At 44.0% G+C, this 11,772-nt stretch overlaps 1 protein-coding gene across 2 annotated transcripts in view; it reads left to right on the top strand.

Moving 5' to 3' along the window:
- Positions 1-11,772, top strand: part of Sqle (squalene epoxidase) — a 26,092-nt gene that overhangs the window by 5,098 nt on the left and 9,222 nt on the right. For both annotated transcript variants that reach the window (XM_004634454.2, XM_023718754.1), the window contains exons 2-7: positions 971-1,223; positions 5,591-5,771; positions 7,006-7,102; positions 8,628-8,741; positions 8,823-8,994; positions 11,192-11,287. In XM_004634454.2, coding sequence (XP_004634511.1) covers positions 971-1,223; positions 5,591-5,771; positions 7,006-7,102; positions 8,628-8,741; positions 8,823-8,994; positions 11,192-11,287 — 913 coding nt within the window. The remainder of the gene's footprint in view (positions 1-970; positions 1,224-5,590; positions 5,772-7,005; positions 7,103-8,627; positions 8,742-8,822; positions 8,995-11,191; positions 11,288-11,772) is intronic.

Genomic DNA, 11,772 nt, shown 5'->3' with positions numbered 1-11,772 from the left:
TTTGCCAAGCTTGTTCTAAGTAGGTGCTTTAGACCACTGAGCCATCTCACCAGCCCCTCAAACTGATTTTAGATAGGTTTTTTTTTAACCCAGTGAAAATACAGAAGAAGAAAACTTAAGGTGAATATCTTTAGAAATATGTTAAAGGTGTCTCAAATAGCACAGCACAAAGTTAAATTAGAAGTTATAAGATTTTTGTTTGGTAGCTAGTCAATATGTGTATGAAGCACTGAGTAATTAATTGTAGGATTTGCCCTGTAATATGCCTGTGTGTCCTTTGTTTATTCTCATGTGCATTTCTAAATATGTTTATATAATAGCACTTTCTAGAGACTATGTTTGGGAACAGGAATACATGTATATATTTAATTTTATTTAGATGATATTATATAATTTTCATTTAATCAGTACTTTGATATCATTGATTTTTGTTTTTCAAGAGAGGGTCTTACCGTATAGTTTAGGCTGGACTCACACTCATAGGGAACCTCCAGCTTCCCGAGTGCTGGGATTACAGGTGTACCTCACCACCTCTGGCTTCATTGATTTTTATGTATGGCTTAGGTTCTGAAATATAAGCAGTTCAGGGCCAGCCAGATAGCTCGGTGGCCTAAAGCACCTGCTTAGGCAGAGCGCAGCGAGGAGCATGCTTTGCCGCCCCTGCCCCTGGGGCACACTGAGACTGTGAATGAGAATGAGACTGGACGTGGTGGTGTGCGCCTGTAATCCCACAGCTTGGGAGGCTGAAAACAGGAGGGTCACTAGGAGTCCTGTCTACGCAGTGAGGCCGTGTAGACCCTGGCGACCCTGTCCTAAATACATTTAAAAAAAAAGTATAAAATATAAGCGGTTCTTTTTTTTTTTTTTTTTTTTTAATTAATCTTTGGGATCAAGCCAGGTACATACGGTGGTAATATGATTTAAGGCTAACAAACTTGGAAGTAAAATTCTTTTTTTTTAAATTAAACAGCACAGAAAAGGAATGCGTATTCCTGAAACAACCTTAGTAGGAGCAACTACCTCTGCATCAACAGCTTCTCTGAACGATCCAGAAATTATCATCGTGGGATCTGGTGTACTCGGCTCTGCTCTGGCAGCAGTGCTTTCCAGAGATGGAAGAAAGGTGACAGTCATTGAGAGAGATTTAAAAGAGCCTGACAGAATAGTTGGAGAATTTCTGCAGCCTGGTGGTTGTTGTGTTCTTAAGGACCTGGGTCTCGGAGGTAGGTTCATGTTGATTTCCAGGAGAGTTCTGGCATCGGCAGGTGTCATCATTTAGACTTAGTTGGCTAATGAAGAGCAGGGCCAGGGAGATGGCTCAGTGGAATAAGCGCTTCCCTGACAAGCGCAAGGGCCTGAGTTCAATTCCTGGTTCCGCCAAAAAAAAAAAAAAGAGGGATTCCATTTCATTTTCACTTAGAAAATTTAGAATACTTATCAACATACTTACTTGAATATGAGAGCAAAAGAGAAAGCAAGCCTTTAGTAGTATGAAGAGATAGGAAGCAGACTTCATGAGATATATTGAAATACCTGAAAAATTGTAGTGGTCTAAATAAAGGACTGGAAAACTAGAAGAAAGAGGAATTTCAGTGAAAGCTAAAGGAAACTTCATTTGAAGAATATATTTTATGTACTTGTTATAGTGCTGTTATTTAGAATCTTATCAAAGCATCGTTCATCTGTTTAGCTAATGCCTTTTAAGTACCAGCTCTGTTCATTGAGGAATTACTTATTTACTGCTTTTACATGAGGTGCTGTACTGGGTACGAGGAATACACTGGTGAACAGGACAGGTAAACTGTGTACTCTTGAGGAACAGAGTGCACCCCGCAGCCAGACTGGGAGGTGAGGAGCTACTCGCTTGGCATGTGTCATAGGATGTATGGCATATTAATCCAAAGAATTGACTCTGGAGCTAGATTGCCTGCATCTGAATGCCTGCTCTGGTCCTTCGAAGCCGTATGACCTTGCCTAAGTAACCAGCTTTAACTAAAGTAACACCCTTCTATGGATCAATTCCATTACTTGTTAAATGGTATACAGAGTGCCTCTACTCCACTGTTACTATGAAGATTAAGTGAATTCATAGACATAAATCATTCAGAATAGGGCTTGATGTGTTGCAGGTCCCAGGTATGTAATTGCTATTTTGTAAGGAACTGGAAAGGAGATCCATATAGCTTGAAAGGAATGGATAAAGAAGAAATGAAGAGCGGCATGCGGTGTGGTTGGAGAGGTAGGCAGCTGCCAGGTCGTGAAGGGGTTTGCAGTGGAGCCAGAGTGAAACACGGTCTCATTTTGCACCTGTGGTAGTGACTTCAGACCTTAATAGCTCCTCTGAGTAGCATAGTAGATCCATACATGTTTCAGTCTGACTGAATTTTTCCACCTTTTGGGAGTTGCTGAGGCTCAAACCCAGGGTCAAGAGCAGTGATGATGGGACTTTTGGAGGCTGAGCGCCCAAGCTGCAACCCCAGACCCACTTACCACAAAGTGCCAGCACTGCAGTTAGCCTGAATACTGAGGTTTTTAGTTTAGAAAGAATAGCTCATACATTACCATGTTTTGTCCTAAAGGAAAAACACAATAACACGTGTGCCGTAGGATCACATGCTAAACGTATGCTCTACTACTGAGCCACATACATCTCCAACCCTGCTCATTGTTCTGTTTTGCTTTTTACATGCTTGTATTGACTTCACCTAATTATACAGTCCAGAATTCCTTTCACAGTTTACCACTGGGTCATACCCTGCTATTTGTAGAATGCCATTTGAAAAGAATACATGGGCACAGCAAGGAGAATAGACTGTAAATCTGCGATGAGAGACAGGGTCACAAGTGTCAGGCCAGGAGACGTGGGTAACTCGTCGCTAAATCCAGATGTTGGATGATGCTGGTTTGCACTAATATGGTAGCAGAAGCTACAGAGAAGTGGACAGATTTATGGTGAAATTAAGAGAAATGCTGTCACTTCCTATTCTGGTTTATATCTAGATAGCCCGGAATCGCATGTGTTTCTAGTAAGAGCCTTGTAAGAGGAGTGGCTCACGGAGGTGCTATAGCTGTCTTGCCATTAGGAACTGGGCCTGGTGGGGTAGGCAGGTTGCTGGGGTAGTGACTTAGAGGGGCATTTCTCTCTTCTGTTCATCCCTTAACTCTGTGCTTGCTGGCTGCGACTAGGTGAGCAGTGACGCCCCAGGCTCCTGTGCCGTGCCGTCCTGCGTGGCGCCAGGGCTCCAAGGACTGAAATGTGCGCCAGAATCCCGCCTCCTCTGAGTCTTGGGTGTTGGGCACTGCATCCCAGCTGGGGGAGAGTGCCTAGGTGGGGGCGTGGTGGGAGACGTGAAGAACCGGGCCGCAGGAGTGATTCCTGGGTTTTGACTTAGCAGCTAGTTGGTGGTGTTGCCATTAGCTCGTAAGAAGACCTAGAGAAAGGAACAGGTGTGAGAGACGCTTCGGGGCAAGCTGTGTAAGTAGACATATCAGATAAAAAGTATGTGAATCCAGGGCGCAGGGGAGGAATTTGGGCTGGCCAGCATTCTGCGTTTCCGAGCTTGCTAGGGTAGCAGGTCATAAAATCTATGGCAGTGCTGGAGTCCGTCTCAGGAGAGCTTGAGAAGGAGCAAGAAGGCCGAATCAGCTAAGTCCTGGGAAGTCTTAGGTTGGAAGATTGGGTAGAGGGAGAGATGCGTACACCAGAGACTGGGCGGGACCTGGCAGGGCGGTAGAAGAAAGCTGGGCCTGTTCGCGGTCACTTAGCCCAGCAGCAGGGCCTGTTTCTCACGGGAGGGGATGCTGTATATCAGGAGGCAAGGAGAGTTCTCGTGTTCACTGATAAGGGTCGAGTGGATGAGTATGGGCAGTGGACATTGGTTTTGGCGATTTATGATGCTGACAAGCAAACACAGATTAAAATGACTTGGCAGTTTAAAAATTTGAGACCAGAAAACTATGCTTGAAGAGCTTTTTGTTCTTTTTCTGGTGGCACCAGGGATCAAACTCAGGACCTTGCGCAAGCACTTAATCCCACTGAGCTGTCTTCCTGGCCCTTGAGCTTTTTAATGACAAAACCAGAAATGGACAGCCGTGAGAGGGGATGTGCAGACAGAGAGGGCTGCTGGAGTCTGGGTGGGCCCCAAGATGGGGAAGTAGAGGAACCGTCGCACAAGCAGGAGGTGACCAAGGCACGGTCACTCATCAAGTACGAAGCATGAAGGTGCATGGACACTTCAGAGACACGGGAAACACATTTAGGTGTGTGGCGGCCAACTGTTGGATGTTAGTGTTCATTAAATAAAAATCAAAGACTTTGAGTATGTAAGTGTAACTTGTTACAGAATTTTTTTCTTTCAAATTAGTTGCATATTTTGAGCTACCCTTTATGAAGAAAAATAAAATAGTATTAAGGCACCAGAGAGTTGGTGTAGGGTCTCTCCTGGGTGTTTCTAGAAGAACAGTGTAGCATTCTGGGTTTTCTCTGTAGCAAGACTTATTTATGCTGATGGAATCCGTGCTTCTGTAGCAGTGGCTGGGGTGCTATCCCCTAAAGAGCTGGTTCTTCCGTTGCTAAGCAGATGTGTTCCTACCCGTACTTGCTCAGCCATTGTCCCTGAATGAGCAGCGCTGCTTCGTGTGTTGTGTCACATGCACTCAGAAGCAGGTTTCCAGCCTGTACTTGTAGGCAGGTCTCATGAGTGCCAAAGACTAGCAACAGAGGCAATGTCATTTACCCAGTGAGACTCTCTGACTCTGGAGACTTTCCAGAGAGTCATTGATGTCATTGATGGCAGCAGTTGGGACATAGCAGTTGGCTACTAGGTCCCCAAAGTGCTCATGAGGTAGTCCTGGAAGTCCTGGCTCCCGGCTTGGTCTGCTGCTTTCTGAACCAGGATGCTAGCCTTGTCGTTGTGCCCTGGGTCACTCCTCAGAGCTCAGTGACACTGGCCCTCTCGCCCCACAGGCCTTCTTCACAACCCTAAATCTTTATGGACAGAACAGATTATCCTCATGACAGGATTATATTTACTTCATTTTATCGTGTAGTTTCTTGCTCAGTACTCTGAGGTGAAATGGAATTGCAGACCTGAATAACTGTATTGTTTGTTTCCTCGCTTGCTTGATGTAGTCCAAACTGGCCATGAACTCAGCGCATCCCAGGCTGGCCTTGCACTCCTTGCCATCCTCCTGCCTCAGCCTCTGGAATGCTGGGATCATAGGCATGTCTCCTCATGTCAGGCTGTAATCAGTGATAATACAGTTTTGCTGAGATGCCTGTTGACTTCCAGAAACATGGAAGTTTCTGTACTAGTTATACTAATTGTGCAGTTCCCCAGATGGCTTGTAGTTTTATAAAGCAGAAACTTCTGTTCTTTTTTAATGGCTGGCTCAACCCCAGGGCTGGCATGGCATGTGGTGCCGGGATCGAACAGCAGTCCCTGAGCTTGCCTGCCTAAGCTTGCCTCAGCAGGTGCTTTAGACCACTGAGCTATCTCACCAGCCCCCAGAAACTTAATTTCAGTGTGTTGGTGTTCTTGGTACTTAGTGGTGGATTCCGGGCATGTTAACGGAATTGACTGTTTTGCAGATGCTGTAGAAGGTATCGATGCCCAGTGTTTGAATGGCTACATACTTCACGACCGGGAAGAGAAGTCAGAGGTTCACATTACATTCCCCCTGTCAGAAGACAGTGGGGTGCAGGGAGGGAGAGCTTTTCATCATGGAAAATTTGTCATGAATCTCCGGAAAGCAGCCATGGCAGAACCCAAGTAAGGCTGCAGCTTCAGATATACAGTGTTAAAGGATTAAGTTTCGTCTTTGTGTGAATAAGGCTTTCAAAATCTTCAGGAGATTTTGGGCAGTCTAGAATAATGCTATGGAATCTTAAGTTAGAAGGTTCTATTTGGTGACTTTGTTAAGAGTTGTCGTAATTTTCTTTGGAATGATGTAGAACTATAGAAAAATTTCCTTTTATTAGATAAAAACTACATGCTTCTGTATTTCTTTTTTTTTTTAATTTAGAGGACATACATGTTATAACTAGGGCACATAGCCAGGGGTACTACTTGGGAGTTTGTGGTTATGAAAACTTCTGTACGAAGTGAGGGTGGAGGCCTTGGAGGCCTTTGCTCTCGCTGAGGCCCTCTCATGGCAGCCCTGCTTGCTGCTCGTGATTGGTGACTTGCTGCAGCCTTTAAGCAGGGGCAGTAAGGAAAGCTTCGCACAAGAACACTCGTGCTTGACCTTGCCATGTGTTGAAAAAGCAAGCAAAGAAAGAAGTGGGTTTGTCCTTAGTGTTGAAAGTACTCGACACCCATGGGAGTAGGATATGCTCCTTGTGTGAAAATGGAAAGATACACCAAAATATACAGATCATAAAATTTACTTTGAATGTTCTCACTGGATATAATTACTCTTAAGAACTTTTGGGGTGGGCCGGCCAAATAGCTCAGCAGATTAAAGCACCTGCAAGCAGGCACAGGGGCCCGGGGTTTGATCCCCGGGCCTTGATCCCCGGGCCTGCCATGCTGGCCCCGCCCTCAGGGTGCGCTGAGGCCATAGTTGAGACTGGGCGTGGTGGTGTGCGCCTGTAATCCCACCTCTTGGAAGGCTGTAAACAGGCAGGTCACTATGATTCTGATCTAGTAGTGAGACCTGAACACCCTGTAGACCCTTCCCTAAAATACAAAAAAAAAAAAAAGAACTTGTTGGATAAACTATCTGTTTTCCACCGCTGTGTGTGAATATGTGTATGTAACATTTCTCAGCATGCATCTTGTTTTTAATGAATTAAGTCTAATGTGACTTAAAACTACTTTTAAAATAATTACATTAAAAATATGTATTCATTGTAAGTAACTTACAAAATAGAAATCACACACTTCTAAAACTCACTGATGCCTTCTCTGTCATTGTAGACCTTATTCTACAGTAAGAGTTTATGTCTAGTCTAAATTGCCCAAGTGTGCTCTATTAAAATTGATTTGTTTGTTTATTCTCTAGTGCACAGTTCATTGAAGGTGTTGTGCTGCAGTTACTCGAGGAAGAAGATGCTGTAATTGGAGTTAAATACAAGGATAAAGAGACTGGAGATGTCAAGGTGAGATTTGTCGAATGACCTCTCTTCCCCGGAGGTAGTGTTCCTTGTTTCTCTGGTATCCTTGTAGGACAGTGGGTCAGCGCTCTACTGCTCGCCAGATGAACTGCGTTTTCCCAGGCCACAGGATGGGCCGCAGCTTGTGGTGCAGCCTGTAGAGCGCTCGGAGTGCCCTGCAGAGGTGTTCGCACAAAGCTCAGTGCACTAACAGCATTCAGCGTGCACGCCAGTGGAGAGGCCAGGAGCAAGTGGAAGAAAGAAAGAGGAGGGACTCAGCAAGAAGCAGATAGGACAGAGTGGGCAGTTGTTTACATGAGAAAGATAAAAGTAAGAGCATCTACGAGTCAGCTTTATTGATTTTAAAAATTTTGTGGTAAAATAAACGTAAATTGACCCTGTTAATTTGTAAGTGTCCAGTACGGTAAAAGGCAAAAAATGAAGAGAACCGGAGGATCCAGTATGGTGCTGTCACTGTATGCGCATTGTTCTAGGTAGAGTGGGGAGAATCTTTGGGGAAATAGAGGGAAATAATGTCTGCTCTGTGCTCGTGTTGCTGTCATAAGGCAGAAGGACGCATGGTCCTTCCCGTTGGCTCTGTCGGGTCCCCGCCGAGAAACTGACGCCAGAGAGGCTTATAAGGCTTGCTGCTTATAGCATAATATAAGTACACATAGCCATTAAAGTAAACATTTTCTAAGCCCCAGTTACTGATGGAAAAGTGCTATGTGAAGCTAGAAAATTCAAGATGAATCTGCCTAGTTCATGGCTGTGGTCATGAGATTCTATCTTAGGTTGTCCTTGCTTGCTTTGAAGTTTCCTTCCTATCTGTTAAGGTGGAGGTAGGTGCTGATAGGCTTCTTTCTTTCTTTCTTTCTTTCTTTCTTTCTTTCTTTCTTCTTTTTTTTCTTTTTTTATTTTTTGAGACAAGGTCTATGTAGTTCAAGCTGGCCTTGAATTCACTGTGTCACCCAGGCTCGTGTCAAACTCACAGTGATCATTCTGCCTCAGCTTCCCAGTTGTTGGAATCATAGGTGTGCCCACCCGTGCCTGGCTCCCTGCTGGTTTTGATGGTATACGGCAAGGGGGGCGAAGTCAGATTCCCAGAGGTGTCTGGAGACTGACACCTTACATTCAGGTAATGTCATGCGTTACCTTGCAGCCATAAGGTGTTTTGGCGGCCCTCCTTTGAAAACTTTTTTCTAATCTTTTATTTATTTATTTGGTATAGGGTCTTGCTGTGCACTCAGACTCAATAGTGATCCTCCTGTGGTAGTCTTCTCAGCACTGGGATTACAGGCGTGCTCCTCCATGCCCAGTTTCAGTAGTTGGCACAGTGTGCATGCAGTACTGGGGTCGAACCTGGGTCCTTGGTTTGCCAGGCAGGTGCTTAGACCCCCAAGCTATCTCCCTTGGCCGCCCTCTTTAACGTTCTCTCATACTGATTTAAAATCTTCGTATGCACATTTTTTAAGGATGGACATTTTACTGTGTTTCGACCCTATGGCTGAGTATTGTGTGTCTGTTGCAGGAACTCCATGCTCCGTTGACTGTTGTAGCAGATGGGATTTTCTCCAAGTTCAGGAAAAACTTGATTTCCACTGAAGCTTCTGTTTCATCTCACTTTGTTGGCTTCCTCATGAAGGTACTAAGGATTAGTACAGTTGTAGAAAAGCAACAGCAACTTGAAATTTGAAAATCATTGAAATACTTATTTCTTTTTTAGAATGCACCCCAGTTTGAACCCAATTATGCCGAACTTCTTTTACTTAATCCAAGCCCAGTTCTCGTCTACCAAATTTCACACAATGAAACTCGAGTACTTGTTGACATTCGTGGAGAGAAGCCAAGGAATTTAAGAGAATATATGGCTGAACAGATTTACCCACAAGTACCTGGTAAGCAAGAGCATTTTACTCCCGTTGTAATCTGCTCTGAAAGCAAATCTCCCAAAAGGCTTGCTCTCTCCAAATTCTCTAGCAATGCCTAAAGTACGCCAGTGGTAAACATGGAAGATGGAAAGTGCCTCTCGTCTCAGTTTCATTTCTTGTTGCTGAGCCAAAATACCCAACACTGAACGTCAAAGAGGAAAGGTTTATCACAGCTCACGGTTTGTAGAGGGTAGTTCATAGTCGGCTGGTTCCCAGGCAGGGGGGGATGCCAAGGGATGTCACAGAGGAGGAGGAGGTCCTGGAAGGCAGAGAGCAAAGCAGGAAGTAGGGAAGCAGCAGCAGCAGCAGCAGCAGCAGCAGCAGCGGCCTGCCTCTCCCTTTTGTCCCTTTCAGGGTACCTGCGGGGTTGGGGGGGATTGAGGAGGGTGGGGAGTACCCCCCACATTGAGGGTGGGCCTTGTATGCCAAACCAGTCAGTGGACTGGTTTAGTAATCACACACTCTGATCCTGGCATCACACACTCTAGATCCAGCAACCTAGGAAAAGCCCCACCTATGACCACCTGAGGCTTTGGTGGGCCATCTAGACACACCTCTCGTCAACCAGATATACTGGGACCAAACTATTTAAACTAGTGTGTTCAAAAGCAAATGATCTCTAAATTTAAAAAAAAAAAAGTTGTCATGTGTTTTTGTAGTAATACTAATGAAAGCTTAGTTTTCAGAAAAATTAAAATATGGCAGGAGCCGGGGAGATAGTTCAGTGATAAGCATTTGCCTGGCAAGCGCAAGGACCTGAGTTCAATCCCTGGTTCCGCAAAAAAAAAAAAAAAAAAAGGCAGATGCAGTGTTTTTATTTATTTTTTATTTATTTATAATTAATTATTTTTGGCATAACTGGGAATTGAACTTAGACCCTTGAGCAGTTGCCAAGGAAGTGCTTATTCTACTGAGCTATCTCCCTGGCCCCCAGATACAGTGTTTATAAAGGTAGTTTGGATTACCCTCTAAGGGTTTTTATTTGTTATTTTTTTTGTACCAAGAGTTGAACTCGGGACCTTACACTTGCAGGCACTTGTGTCCCTGAGCTATATTCCCTGCCAGGATTTTAAATTCTTGCGTTATCTCTCGTGCTTCATTACTTTTGTGTTTGGTTCTTATAGTAGTGACATCTGCCATTTACTGTGTGTCTGCTGTACTGGTTTTACAAACACCATTTCTTTCTCTGTGTGCAGCTACTCTAGAAGGAAGGATTCTCGTCCTCTAGATAAGAGACGAGAACTGAGGTTCAGAGAGATTAACTGGCCTTGCCCAAGATGAACTAAAGATTAACTATTCCTTACTCCAGATGCTTTGGCCCTAGAGGTGTTTCTTCTCAGACTATTTAGAAGTTTGGAATATTGGCATTGACTTCAGTTGGTTGAGCATCCCTGACCTGGAAAGATGAAATCTGAAGCGCTGTCAGAATCCGAGCGCTTTGAGTATCTTGTCAGCACTCAGCAATTTTAGGTGGTACCAGGTTTCTGAGTCTTCTTTTTGAGAACAGAAAGGGGGAGAAGAGAATTGCCAAGAACTAGGCGAAAGGGCTCAGTGGTAGCGTGTGTGCTTAGCACATATGAGGTCCTAGTTTGATCCCCAGGTTTTTTTTTTTTAAATACTGAAAGGAAAGCCAAGTTATCAATTATGATGAGTACAGTCGTAGAAACTAATTCTGAGTGTATTTCAAACAAAAATCCTGGATTATTTTTAAAGTTATTTAATTGAATAAGGTACTAATAAAAATAAAGTGAAATGAAGTGGACGCATAGAATTTTAATAATAACATTTTTAACGTGTATGAAAACACTTCAGTGACGTTTGCTAAGCTACTTTTGAAGCTTTCAAAGGGAAGAGTAGTTATGACTGTTTAGGAAAAGGATAATCTATCACCTAACATTTTTAGTGTATATGTATTACATATTAATATATTATATATTAGCACAGTATATATTACACTTAACATTTATGCTCAAATATATATATATATATATATATTTATTTACACATATATATGTATATATATATGTATTTCTAGTACTTTTCACTTTCAGTTTATTTTTCTCCAACCCAGAGTGGGAATTTGCTTATACTTGGTAGCAAAATGTGCATCAATTTGAATTGAAACATTATGGATGATTTATTTGGGTGGATGGATTTATTGCAGATCACCTGAAGGAACCATTCCTAGAAGCCTCTCAGAATTCTCCTTTGAGGTCGATGCCGGCAACCTTCCTTCCTTCTTCACCTGTAAACAAACGAGGTATCATCCTGTTGGACTGACTTCATAAAATCCCAGATAACATGAGAGTACTACTGATGGGACTAACATGCGAAGGAGAATTGGTTACTGTGGACTGGCCCCTTACTCAGACAGAACTTAATTTTATCATCCATTTAGTTAGCGTGTAGTATTGACTTAGTGTCAGTCATTGAGGAAACAACAGAGAAGGAAATACTCTGGCTAGGAATGTAGAAGATAAATTCGTGGCACTAGTGAAGACGCTTGCAGTCACACTAAGGTAGAGCAGCCACGTGGAGAGGTGGCGGGCAGCACGGGAGGCAGTTGTGAGGTGGAAGGTTGGTCGGGAGGGTGGTGTTGAGGAAGCAAGCCAGCCGTGGCGCTGGGCGCTGAGTGCATCAGTGGACCGCGCGAGGAAGGCGTGAGGGGAATGTCGCTGCGGGGTCCCTGGAGGAGGCTGCAGCAGGGTGGCGTGTTGAAGGACTCGGCTGCTTCCTGTGGGGAAT

The sequence above is a fragment of the Octodon degus genome, unplaced genomic scaffold, assembly GCF_000260255.1.
Source record: "Octodon degus isolate 3935 unplaced genomic scaffold, OctDeg1.0 scaffold00062, whole genome shotgun sequence".
Taxonomy (NCBI): Eukaryota; Metazoa; Chordata; class Mammalia; order Rodentia; family Octodontidae; genus Octodon; species Octodon degus.
The sequence above is the reverse complement of the archived record's forward strand: the minus strand, read 5'-3'. Positions and strand labels throughout refer to the sequence as shown.